Source organism: Macrotis lagotis, chromosome 5, assembly GCF_037893015.1.
Source record: "Macrotis lagotis isolate mMagLag1 chromosome 5, bilby.v1.9.chrom.fasta, whole genome shotgun sequence".
Lineage (NCBI taxonomy): Eukaryota > Metazoa > Chordata > Mammalia > Peramelemorphia > Peramelidae > Macrotis > Macrotis lagotis.
In genome coordinates this window covers 174,619,620-174,633,878 of record NC_133662.1, presented here as the reverse complement: position 1 = coordinate 174,633,878, position 14,259 = coordinate 174,619,620, and the positions used below count along the sequence as shown (strand labels likewise).

At 36.6% G+C, this 14,259-nt stretch overlaps 1 protein-coding gene across 2 annotated transcripts in view; it reads right to left on the bottom strand.

The window, feature by feature from the left end:
- Positions 1-14,259, bottom strand: part of SYNJ2 (synaptojanin 2) — a 146,397-nt gene that overhangs the window by 99,465 nt on the left and 32,673 nt on the right. For both annotated transcript variants that reach the window (XM_074187923.1, XM_074187922.1), the window contains exon 3: positions 1,194-1,464. In XM_074187923.1, coding sequence (XP_074044024.1) covers positions 1,194-1,464 — 271 coding nt within the window. The remainder of the gene's footprint in view (positions 1-1,193; positions 1,465-14,259) is intronic.

The following is a 14,259-nucleotide window of genomic DNA, read 5'->3' as shown; positions in this document are numbered from 1 at the left end:
TATTGTCTGATCTTGCTATCTCTTATACTTTATTTTTCTTCCTTAAGGATATAATTTCTCTCTGATCACATTCAACTTAAATCAATGCATACCATGGGAACAATGCAAAGACTAACAGACTGTGGGAGGTAGGGAGAAGGAAGCAAGATTAGGGGGAAAAAATTGTAAAACTCAAAAAAAATAAAATCTTTCTAAAAGAAAAAAAAATCATGAGTGGTCAGACTTCTGAAAAGTCTGGAAAGACTTGCATGAACCAATGCTAAGTGAAGTGAGCAGAACCAGGAGAACACTGTATAAATTAACAGCAATAGCAACTATGATTGGATTTAGCTCTTCTCAGCATTACAATGCAAAGATAATTCTCTAAGACTTGTGATAGAAAATACTATCCACATCCAGAGAAAGAAATATGCAGTCTGAATGCAGATAAAATTTTTAAATTTATGTTTTAAATTTTCTCCCCTTTTGTTCTGATTCTTCTTTCATGACATGAATAATATGGAAATGTTTAGCATAGCTGTACACACATAACCTGTTTCAGATTACTCACCATCAAAGGGGGAAAGAACAGAGGGAGGAAGAATGGAACTCACAATCTTACAAAAAATGAATGTTTAAACTATCTTTACATATAAGTGGAAAAAATATAGAAAGAAAAATCACAAAGTATTTGACAACTCTGGGGACCATCTCCAGTTGATCTGATCTATATCTCACCCCTGGACCCAGATGGCTCTGGAGAAGTAAGTGAGGCTGATGACTTTGCACAGACCTCCCTCACTTAAATTCAATTCACTTGTAATTCATGGCATCACCTTTCTGATATCATGATAATCCTGAATCCTGAAGAACAAATGGCAAACAACAATAATGTAACAACTTTACTAAAGAAGCAGAGGAAAAGGCACCATCAATCAGTTAAAACCTACTTAGCTACTTATAATGGCCATAAGGTCCTCTTTCTCTTTTGTAGCTTTCCCAGAGTCCAAAACAGTATTCCATGCATCATCAGCATTTAAATAAATATTTTTTGAATTTATTGAGTCATGGGAGGAATCTGACCTGGGTCTAACATTCTTCCATGAACATTCTACAAAATAGCTATTTCTAAAGTAAAAAACTAAAGTATGGCTTCCAAAATATCTGCCATTTGTACTATTTGCAAAAGGCTGAAGCTGAAATATAGTACTAACCAGAAGAAGGAATTTCCCAATTCATAATTGTCATCACCCTGCTTTTGGGCTCGAACAGTCAGGTCGAAGTTGGACCCAGCATTTGGCCAGGAGAAATAGAACATTCCAGAGTTAAGAATTTTTTTCAGGGCAATGAGACGATCTTCTTCCTTGACATCTTCTTGGAGTGGACAGAAGTCTACTGTAGTGATTTTATAGATCTCAGCATCAAGAATTCTTCCCACTGATGTACAGCCTGTCACTAAGACCAGGAAGCTCAGTTGTGTTCCACCTAAAAAGTTAATCAGAAAAGGAATAATTATCTATTATTAGTCCCATGGAAGCAGAGGAAGTCTATTAAATATGAACATTATAGCCATAAAAATATGGTCACACTGTTACCATGGCAACTATACCATTCCCCCCCCCCTTTAGGAGTAGACAGATCATATTATATTCCCTCCCCCCCACTACTCTTGATTGCGAGTAGTTTCATTTTATCTTTACATCCCCAGTAAAGTGAGTTCTTAATAAATGGGCATTGAAAATTAGATATGCCTTACACAGGAAGAAATCTATTTAGGAGTTAGTGATAGAGATGATATTTTTGTCATAAATAAAAGAGAAATTGCTAAAGCATTTAAAAATACAAAAAAAAAATAACCCTGGATGTCCATTGATTGGGTGACAGCTGAAAAAATATGGCACAGGAGTGTAACAGAACATGATTTCATCATAAGAAATGGCAAATATAAGAAACTCAGGGACATATGAGAAAGTTGAACTAAGAGAGATGAAAGCAGAATGATGTCATACAGATAATATCCACAATGGTTACAATTCTGGAAGTAAAAACACTAAATAATGGCTAAATTCGAATTAAATACAATGAATAATATTTGTTCCCAGGACAGGTGATGAAATACATCTCCTCCCTTTCATGGATGGGAAAGGAAAGGAGAGAGATAAGAGATGATGAATGTTGCTGACAGATATGCTTCCAATGTCAGTGGTTTTTAATTAAATTTTTCTATGTTATAAGGAAGAAGGGTTTTTTTGGGGGGGGACTTAATTGAGAAATGATATAAAATAAGAAGTATCAGGGCAGCTGGGGGGGCAGTGGATAGAAAACCAGCCCTGGAGTCAGGAGTACCTGAGTTCAAATCCAGCCTTAAGACATTTACTAATTACCTAGCTGTGTGGTCTTGGGCAAGCCACTTAACCCCATTGTCTTGCAAAAAAAAAAAAACAAACAAACCTAAAAAAGTATCAATAAAATATTTTAAAATAGATAAACACTAAATGGAACAACAGACCTCTGTGCTCATGGCAATCTGACATAGCACAGGGCATGGTAGCCAGGTGAAATCTAAATGCAGAGAGAGCACACAAGAGAATCCAGAGAACAGATGCATTCCCCATGATTGAAAGGAAGACAATAGAAAGCTAAGTTAGAGGGAAGGCTCCTCCTAAAGCAGAAGCCAAGTCTCCAGAAATGAGAAGAAAAAACCAAAAAGGATTTTGAGAGATCCTAAAACCAGAGAAGAGAGGAGAGGTAGCTCAACTGTGTCACTGTGGACCAAGGCATGGGAGGAGTACCTTGATTCCAGTGACCTTGGAAGACGTGGGTCTCAAAGGTCCTCAACTAGAACCAAAGATATCTGAACCAAAGATATCTAGGAAACACTCTTTTAATGACTAGGTGACTCTCTAATATTAATGCTTGCCTTTTTGCATTTGTTTTTGTAACAAAGTTATACTTGATTTGCTGTTAATATACTTACATGGGCACAGTTGGCTTGCCCAGCAAAGAAATTCTCTAAAAATTCTGAGTTGAGACTCTGAGACCATGAAAGAAAAATATCTTTCAGTTTCTTCTCTAGGATGATGATTAGATATATAAAAAGGAAAGTCTTAAACAAACATTCTGAATTTGAAATCAGAGGATATGGGTTTTAAATCCTGATCCCTTCACTTACTGCCTTTGTGATCTTGGGAAATCATTAACCTCAGTGTATTTTAGTATCTGAATTGTAAAACAAGGGAGTTAGTCCAGATGACCTTTAAGATCCCCTATCAACTCTAAATATATGATCCCATGTTCCTTCATCTTCTCCAAAGAGTTGATATATGTCTGGTCTATCCTTAAAGGTTTCAGCCCAGTGTACATCCAAAAAAACCATCTTTCGGGGCAGCTAGGTGGCACAGTGGATAGAGCACTGGCCCTAGAGTCAGGAGCACCTGAATTCAAATCTGGTCTCAGACACTTAATAATTACCTAGCTGTGTGGCCTTGGGCAAGCCACTTAACCCTATTGCTTTGCAAAAACCTAAAAAGAAAACAAAACCATCCTTCATGAGAAATATCCCAGGTTATTAGAACATTTATTACATCATGTTTTTCTCTCATGTGGTTGTTTTCTTGGTTTCATTGTGTTTATTATATTAGTTATGTTGTAAAAGAAGACATAGGGCCAAAACAAAAAAAAATGCATAAAGTAAAAAATAGTATGCTTCAATCTATATTCAGATGCCATCAGTTCTTTCTCTGGAGGTGTAGCATTTTTCATCATGAGTACTTGTCTTAGATTGCTAATAGCTATCATTTTCCTACAAAAACTCATTTTACTTTGCATCAGTTCATATAAGTCTTTCCAGATTTTCCTGAAATTAGACTGCTCATCATTCTTATAGTAGAGTAATATTCCATTACAATCATATAACACAACTTCTTCAGTCTCTGATGGACATGCCCTTAATTTCCCATTTTTTGCACTACAAAAAGAAGTTTTATTAATATTTTTGTACAAATAAGTCACCCCCCCCTTTAGCAAAATCTCCTTAGGATTCAGGACTACTAGTGGTATATAGTTGGATCAAAGAGTATGGATAGTTTATTGTCCTTTGGACATAGGTCCAAATTGCTCTACAGAATATTGAATCAGTACTCATGTGGTTGTTTTGTTTGAATTTTTTAGAATCAAAAGAACCCTTTGTCAAGACAAAAGAGTCTGTGAACCATTTGTTCCATACACAACCATGCAATGGAATTAGTAGGGGGAAAAAAACCCCTACAATGTCCAACTTTTATTCATTCAACAAATTTATAAACAGTACCCACAATGTAAATCATAAATACTGACAGGAGATACCAGAGAAACAAGATAATGACTACCCTCCAAAGCACTTAGAATGCATATAATCAATAAGTTAATAAATATCTTTTGATATACATAGATATCAAATATATTGATATATTTTGTAAATGTATGTAAATGAATTTTTTTCAATTAACAAACACCTATTTTCTCCCCCTTCCATCTCCCCTCACAATAAAAAAACAAAACAAAAAAGCCTTCTAACAAATATTCATAGTCAAGCAAAACAAAATTCCTTGCACTGTTCAATTTATCCAAATAAAACAATTAATTATCGATATAAAATGGTATGATTAAAAGCCAAAGTGAGCAATATGGACAAGAGTAATTCAGAAATGTAAATGATTACTCTGTGGACTAAAGTTATCTAAAAGGACTCCATGGGGTAAAGCCCAATCTGGACAAGGGTTAAGGATGCATTGGATTTGAATAAGCAGGGAAGAAGGGTCTTCCAGGCAGGGAGCCATTATAAGCCAAAAAGTATACAGCAGAAAGTAAGAACAGCACAATTCCTAGACTAAGACAAAGATACATGCTGGAAAATAATGGAAAATAAAGTTGGAGAAGTAGGGTAGGACAAAAGAACAAAAGAGGTAAACTTTTAAATGTATGCCAGAAGTAAGTTTTAACAATAGCTTGCATTTACATGTTGGTTTAAAGTTTACAAAGTACTTTCCTTACGTGTAGTGAGATTGAGTCAGTATGTACAAAGGAGGAAACTGAATGTGAAACTGAGTGTCAGAGACTTATCCAAGATCATAGAGCTAATATAACATATCTAATAAATAGAACTGAATAGTGAAGAAAGCACAAGCCCAGGCTAATAACAATAAATTGTAGAATAATAAGTCATAATAAAGCTAGAGTGAACTTGGCATAGTACCCAGCACTTGGTAGGCATTTAACGTTTATTGATTCCAAAACTAAAATTATTTTTACTTGTTGTTTCTCCTATTATATCCATAAGATGTTAAAAGACTGAAGTAAATTCTAGAGTCAATGAACCCAGGTCCAGATGCCTCCAATGCTTACAATCTGTGACCTTGGGCAAATTACTTAAATTCCTTGGGCATCAGAAAGGTTAAAATGAGAATTGTTTCTGATTTCTCTAAGGTCATACAGCTGGAAATGGCTCAAGAAATCACCTGGGCAGGTCTTATTCAAATTATATTCAAGAGTTGAGAAAATCCTACAGGGCCTAAACCAGAATTTAGAGTTTTGTCCTGATGTTCCTCTAAATCTTGGACTGATTATTCTTAACTGAACTCCTAGGTCAATCTAAACCCCCTTCTGTTATATCCAAAAGAAGACAGAATCCCTCAGAACCATGAATTTCAAAATTATCAAACAATCAAAAAAAATTTATTGAGCACCTATTAATGAGCATTATGCTGGGGTTATAAAGAGGCAAAAGACAGTCCCTGCCCTCAAGAAGCTTCCAATCCAATGAGGGATAATATGCAAACAAATAAAGTAAGCCAAGAGGATAAATAGGAAATAATTACTAGAGGGAAGGCACTAGAATAAGAAGAATTATCAAGGACACTAGGGAGTGAAGTGCAGGGCCATGGAACCAGGTGAGCCTGAATTCAAATATGATCTCATACACTTGATACCTAGCTATGTGACCTTAGGCAAGTCAACTTAACCCTGTTGCCTTGCTAAAAACCAAAAAAAAGAGGAAAAAATTCAGATTAGGGAAGGCTTCTTCCAGAAGGCAGAATTTTAGTTGAGATTTAAAGGAAGCCAAGAAGTTCAGTAATCTTCATTCCAGAGAAAGGAGGATAGCTAGGGAGAATGTTCCAAGCACTGCAGTGGATGAAATGAAGCAAAGGGCAGAATCATGTGCTCTACAGGGAAGCTGGTAGTCACTTTGTCCAGGTCTTTTTTTTATTTTCTGTAATGGTTGCATCTACTTCATCAGGATTTAGAAATCTTCCCTCAAAACAAAGAATCTCAAAAGGTACTTAAACATTCTTCACTCTCCCAAAACAAAAGAGGTATGAGGCTGCATTGTTTAGGGAGTGGAAAAAATCAGACCAGGAGGCTGACAGAAATGAATTTTAAATGCGCCCCAATTGAGAGCTTAGAGCAATTACAGAGAAAAAAAAAAGTAGAACAGACTTCATTCTAGGTGGGGGGATACCTAAGAGGTTGGTCCTCAAATTAAAATATGAATGACTATTAGGAAGTTTGAATAATCTTAGCTAGGGAGAAATTCCTGTTTATTCAGATTGACCAGAAGAGGTTATAGAGAGGATGCAATAGTTAAAAAGGGCAGTTTTTAGAAAAAAAGGAAAAATTCTTCTAAATAATCAGGCAACAAGAATGCAATCCCAGTTGACCTAGGATGCTGCAGTCAAGATTAGATTATTAGGAAGACAATTCTCCTAAGAGAAAGACAATAGAAGACAGAGTGTGTGACCTTAAGCAAGTCACTGACACCTGGTTTCTGGAAAATAAAGAGCATTAAAGATAGAGACCTGCCAAGGTCTCTTTCAGCTCTAGAGAGCTAGGATTCTTAATGTATAAAGACACCCAAATTGAGTTCCCCAACAACCCTAAGTCCCAGAGGGGAACTCATTATTCATTAGAGACATTATTCTTAGAACAGAAAGAACTTAATCATCTGTTCAACCTCCTCCTTTAGCAAGTAGGGAAACTGCTGCTTATAGAGAAGCAATTTACCCAAAATCTCCAGACTTAATAAATAGCAAAGTCAAGATCCTAATTCAGGTATTTGGATTCCATCAGCTGTATTTTTCCATATTGCTGCTTTCAAAAGTAACCAACAAAGGTGGGTGTTTACAAGTTAAAATCTATTTGAGAACTAAACTGAATGACTAGAACCACCCTAAATAGCTTTAATGCAGGAAGAACTTCGGCCCCCCACCCACAGTTCCCACTTGTATATTTTAAACACAGTTTCTGGCAGCTGGCCAAACTAGAGAAGCATCCAGAACCTGAAGGATGCTGCAGAGCCAGAGGTCTGAAAGATGATGTGAATTGCCCAGAGTAGGGGGAAAAATCTGTTACCTTCAGGTTAGTGGTGAAGAAATAACAAATCCAACATTCTATCCACTAAACCTTGAAAGGATCAGAGATGGAAATGGGTCAGAAGCCAGGAAGCGAAGAACGAGACTGACCTCAAAAGAGAATGGTTCAGTCAAAGGGGAGGAGGTGCCAAATCTAGACAAAATGAAAGGGGCAAGATAAAGGAAGAAGAAAAATAGATTTGGTAACAAGAAAAGACTTCAATATGCCAGTCAACCCTTTGTCTCAGTTTTAATATAGTTTCTATCTAGGGTTGGCCTCAGATGCCAAATTTGGTTAGGTAAGGCCTTCAAGAAGAGGTCAGAATATAAGCATCCAGATAGAGTGAGGAAGCCAAGGTTAGACAAGAGCCTAAAAAAGAGCTCTGCTCACATAGTTATTGGCCACTTCCATCCTTCTCAGGTCCTATGAGAATGAAAACCTCAACTGCACAGGGGCTATTCTCTACACCCAAAGGGAAGAAAACTTACTCTCTAGATTCTTTTATTTAAGGTCTTCCATCAAGGAAGGGAAGGGAAAGAAGGGCTTTGTTATTATAACAGTATTATATTAAGGGCTTCCTTTGATCCTCATAGGAAAGGTAGTATTAATACTAAGAGAAACTAAGGCAGCCAGAGACTGATTTGTCCAGGACCACATACCTAGAAAATGTTTGAAAACAAATTTGAATTTAGATCTTCCTGACTCCAGACCTAGGACTCTTATCTACTTTTTCACTTAGCTGCCTCTCCCAAATCTCCTGAGATTCTTTGAAAAATGGTCTGCCTGTAAAAATAGGGGAATGACTAAACAAATTGTGGAACATTAATATAGTTGAACATTGCTATCCTATAAAGCAATGATGAATATGATTAATATAGAGAAAGTAGAACTAAAAAAATACACAAACAAAATGTAAATGGAAACCATAATAACAACTAAAACTGAATTCTATGAAATTAATGATTAAGCATGGCCTCAAAGAAGCAATGAAATAAGGCATCGATCTATCCCCTTTACAGCGATGGGGAGATTTGGGTGTAGGGCACTGTATACAAATTGAACTTCTTCAAAGTGTGTTAACTTTGTTTAACTGTTTTTTCCTTCTGTTCTTTTTTTTTGGTAGGGAATGATTATATTGGGATATGGAGGTGATGTGACAACAAAAGATATAAACAAAATTTATCTTTAAACAAAGAGGATGGTCTGTCTGGGAGTTAAACTGACCTCTCTATGATCTTTAGTCACCCTGATATCAACAGGCACAAGACAGGCTTTTGTTTATTCAAGAACAATGTTCTAAGTGTTTTGAATAGCTCTGTCCTCCTCCCTTCTATCAGTGGTCACACAGCCTTATATTGATAGTGATGACCATATTTAGGCTATTTTCCAAATGCTTCAATGTGTCCCAGGACCACATCATGCCCTCCGATGACAGTTCAGCTACAAGATTTAAATAAACAATTCTCACAGGGTACTCTAACTCTGTTGTTGTTCAGTTGTTTTCTTCTTGTGATACTAGAGTGGTTTGCCATTGCCTTCTCCAGTTCATTTTACAATTAAGGAAACTGAGGCTAGCATGTGTCTAAAGCCCAATTTGAACTCAGGTCTTCCTCACTCCAGGTCTAGTGGTCTATCTACTATTCATCTCCAACTACTGCCATAAAAAAAAAAATTCTTCCTTTTGCAGAACACCTAAAATTTACATAAGTTATTCACTTCAAGATACTGCAGACAGCCTTACATCTATTTGATTCTAAAAGTGACTATAAAGAGACAAGGATTTTCATGCTAAGGAGATTTTCTCACTAGGACCTACCCTAAAATCTATGAACTCATGTATTACCTGACCTGCTAAGGATTCCTTTCTCTACACCCAAAGGGGATGAGCTCTTTTATCATTCTTCCCCACCTACCACATTTTCAGGAAGACTTCCAGTTGGTCTCTGGTCCACCCTTTTCCTTTTCCTCTAAATATTCTGGGAAATAACTTTTTTTTTTTGGCCATCCACCCTCAAGGTGGGTCACAGTAGTCCAAACCATTCACTGCTCTGCCCTGCCATTAGCAAACATAATTGAGATCTGTAATTTGGTGACAGAGTAGTTATATAAGCCTATTCTAACAATAATAGCACCCTGCATTTAGATGGCTGAATACTTTTCAGTGTTTTCACTGAAAGTAAATTTTCAGATCAATAAGATAAAGAATATTCTCATTTTAAAGAGGGGAAGCATTCAGTAAGGTGAAATGACCTGCCCAAATGAGTGGGAAAGTTTTAACATCTGGTTTTAATTCCTAAGCATTTATTTTCTCCTTTACATTTCCCCTGTCACTAAAGCAGAAAGAAAACCAAAATTCTGTAACAAATAAACAAAGTAGAGCAATATAAATTCCAATATTGTCCATGTCTAAAAATGTTTCATTTTGGCAAATTAGTCTTATCATCTCCCTTTCAGAAGAATTCCTATATAGCACAAATTCTTCACCACTGGGCCACCTAGACCATAGTAAATCATTCTATTGATCAAAGTTCACACCTCCTCCAAAATTATTCATTTTTACAATGCTGATATTATAACATAAACTGCTCTTTTGGTTCTGTACCTAGTCTCAGTTCATAGTTATTTTCAGGTTTCGCTTATAGCATAAATATTCCATTTTATTCATAAACCACAATTTCTTATAAATATTCCATTACATTCCTATACCATAATTTGTTCAATCATTCCTTAATTGATGGGTAGGCACCCCTTTAGTTTCTAGCTCTTTGTCACTACAAAAAAAAATTGTTTATAGGATCATTTCCCCCCTTTTTTTTTATTTCTTTGGGCTAGAGGCCTAGTCTCATTCTCACTTTCAATGTTTGCCCTTCATAGGTGATAATTTGAAGTGCACAAAGCCCAGCCTGGTTGGTTTCTTGGAAGCTTTGAAGGATCAAACAGGTTAAGGAACATGTGCCACAAGCTGAGCTACTCAGCCCAGCAGGCCGCCTTTAGAGCATGGCTTGCCAAGCCTATATGGTCATCACTCATGTGCTAACAATAATCCTTTCAACCTATGTACACTCAGCAGAGTAATCCATCATCAAAGAAGTGGGGTCCCTTAGGCATGATTTCCTCTCCCATACCCCTCTGTCAGTCTTAAGAATTATTCTACTCTTTTTTTTTCAAGAATTGAATAATTTAGGATCAAAATCCAGTTTTATTCTTTGGTAGAAGGACAAGAATCAGCCTCTTCAGAAGAAATCCCTTTCTCCATTTCTTAGTTGGGAAAATTTAGGTCTTAAAAATGTAAATAGGAGAAACATCCCCTTATATAGAAACAATTAAGACATTAAAATTCAACAAATTCTTAATTAATGTAAATTCAAGGAAAACAGTCAATGAGCATTTAAGTTTCTATGAACTAGGTACTGTGGTAAGCAACATGGGAGACTATGCAAATAACTATTTACAAATTATACACACAAAAACTATGCTTTTACATACAGATATGTGTGCAAGGAAGAATAAGAACACCTTCTGTTTACCAATCTCATAGATAAATGTATAAATATATCTTATTTATGATATATGTACATGTGTATGTATGCATGTATATTTGTGTGTGTATATAAGAGATTATTTCCTGTTTAAAATGTATGTATTTGGAGCGGCTAGGTGGCACAGTGGATAGAGCACCGGCCTTGGAGTCAGGAGTACCTGGGTTCAAATCCAACCTTAGACACTTAATAATTACCTAGCCGTGTGGACTTGGGCCACATTGCCTTGCAAAATCTAAAAAAATAAAATAAAATAATAAAAATAAAATAAAATGTATGCATTCAAATTTGGCCTCAGATACTTGCCACTTAGTAGCTGTGTTACCTTGGGGCAAGTCATTTAACCCTGATTGTCTCCATCCAGGGTCATCTCCAATCTTCCTAATACATATCTGGACACTGGACCCTGATGGTTCTAGGGGAGAAAGTGAAGTTGGTGATTTTGTCTCACTCAGATTCAATTCACATGCATGTCATGGTCCTCTTTGAAAACAAAAGACAAATAACAACAAAAATATCAATAATGCACGTGTATGCACAGATATATGTATTCTATATATGTTATATATAGATACAAATACATGTATATTAATACTGTAAAGCATTCACATCGGACCTGCAGCATAGGATTGACTAGACAAATACTACCTATTAGACAAATACCTATTATTATCTATATATGTATATTTCTATCTTTATTATATACATGTGTTTGTTATTGTTTTATATATTTCTACTATACAAATTGTATCATCATATATATTATAGACACATTTATATTATCTGTGTTTATAATTATCACATGCATGTTTCAGACAATATGTATATTATTACTACTATTATATACATGTGTATGTCTACACATACACACAGGGGAGGTGGTCTCAGGAGGGACTGGGAAAGGTCTCTTGCATAAATCCCAGGAAGGCAGGAGGCTGAGTTGAAGAAGGAAAGCTTTCCAATTTGGGGAATTAGGAGTAAAAAAAGCAGAGACTGGAGATGAACTGCCTCCTATGCAAGGAAGAACAAGAAAACCAATGTTGCAAATGTAAGAAGAGTAGGAAAGGTCCAAGAGGAGACCTGGAATACAAATACCATGCTGTGAAGCTTACTAACAAATGGAAAAGGGTGGGATATGTATATGAATAACTTGTCGAAAAAGGAAAAAAAGGATAAATGCAAATGACCGGGCAAGGTCAAAAGCTACATGAAATTGAAAAGAGTAAAACTATGGAGGTCTTTGGGTGATGAGATTCCCAAATCTGTATTTATGGTCCTCACCTAAATTTCAAAATGTCCAGACTGGAATTCATTACCCTAGCCTCCTCCAAATTTCCCTATTTCTGTTGAGAGCATCAATATCAAGACTCACAACCTCCTTAACTCTTCACTATCCCTCACTGCCATAAATAATTAGCTGCCAAGTCTTAGTTATTCTACCATGGTTGTCTCTCACATTCACAACCCTCCCTCCACTGACAACCAATCTCCTAGTTCAGGTCTTTATGCTTCTGCAGCAGCATAGTTGTGCCCTTCTTCCAGATGCTCTTCCTTCTCATCCATCCTCCACAAAGCTGCCAAAACAAACTTTTTAAAGTAGGAGACTTATCAGACACATCCTGCTTAAGAATCTTCAGTGATTACAGATTGTCTCCAGGATAAAATAAAAAGTCCTCAGCTAGGCATTTAAAGCCCTCCCTTTTCGATATTTATTTCATACTGCTCTTCCTCATTTTACATTCCCTCTGGTCTACAGTTCACCACATGTGATGCTTCTCTATTCCTTCTCACAGACTGTCCCATGCATGGAATCCAGTTCCATCTTCCCTCCTTTCTGTGAAAAACATTAGCTTTCTTTGAAACTCAATTCAAGGGGCAACTAGGTGTCGAAGTGGATAGAGCACTGGCCTTGGAGTTGGGAGTACCAGAGTTCAAATCCGGTCTCAGACACTTAATAATTACTTAGCTGTGTGGCCTTGGGCAAGCCACTTAACCCCATAGCCTTGCAAAAAACTAAAAACAAACAAACAAAAACCTCAATTCACCTTCTAGTTGACCTAGGAAAATCTTTTCCTGATCCTCCTGGTTGTTTTGTACTATTTCTTTCCTCAACCTCTCTTGTATTTGCCTATCTGTGTATTGGTTTGTATATTCCATGAAGGAGATACCTGAACTAGATCTCAAGAGAAAAGAAGTATTTAAAGACTCTAAGGTGAGGATGCATTCCATGCTTGAGTGATGCCCTACATAGAGTAAAAGGCAGGACAGAAGGAAAGCAGGAATGATTTATCTTGTTTGACTAACATGTAAAGTGCTAAAAGATGAGTAAGGTAAAATAAGAAAACAAAGCCTAATTGGAGTCAGATTGAAGAGGGTCTTGAATCCAATGCAATAAACATTTATAAAGTACCTATGATGTGTAACTTTGCTTATGGTTAGTTGATAAGTCATGTCCAACTCTTCATTCCTAGAAAAGATACTGGAGTGGTCTGTCATTTCCGTCTCCAGCTTATTTTACAGATGAGGAAACTGAGGCAAACAGGCTTAAGTAACACAGATAGTATCTGAAGCCAGATTTGAATGCAGGTCTTTCTACTGAGTTGCCCAGCTGCCCCAAGAGGTGTCTGATGGTAAAAAAAAGAAAAAAAAAGACAAACACAAATTCCCTGATCTAAAGGACATTCTATTAGTGGATTTCACAGATATGAATTAATGTGATTATTTCGGGAGGGAGAAACCATGAACAATCAGTGAGCTCCAAAATGGCTTTCCAAAGGAGGTAGCCCATGAGCTGAATTTTCAAGGAAGCAAGAGAACCTAACGAATCAAAGTGAAGAAGGAATGCATTCCAAACATGGGAGACATGTTGTGCCTAAGCAAAGGCACAGCACAACTTTAGAGGATGGCATGTGAAGCTGGGGGAAAGAATAAGAAGTTTGTCTTTTATTTGGCAGGCACTGTGAAATCTTGTATGATCAGAGAAGATGATTATGTAAGGAGTGGTGTAAAGTGGTTTGAAAGAGGGGAACATGGGGGGGAACCATGGCTGTGAACCCGTTACCATAATTTCAGATGAAAAGAGATGACCTCTCAGTGGTACAAAAGAAGAACAGAATGTGCTATGTTAGAGGAAGTGGTAATATCAAAGATAAAAAACAGGATTTGGCAACTAATTGGATATAAGAAATAAGGGAAAAGAAGAGTAAAAGAAGACTGAGATTTTTGAGCTTGAGTAATTGGTATGATAGTAAAAATCAGGATGTTGGGAGAAATAAGGGAGGAGTTCAGTCTGAAACATGTTGAGTTTGAAATGATGGTGGAGCAACCAGGCAGATGGAGATGCAGCACTAATCCT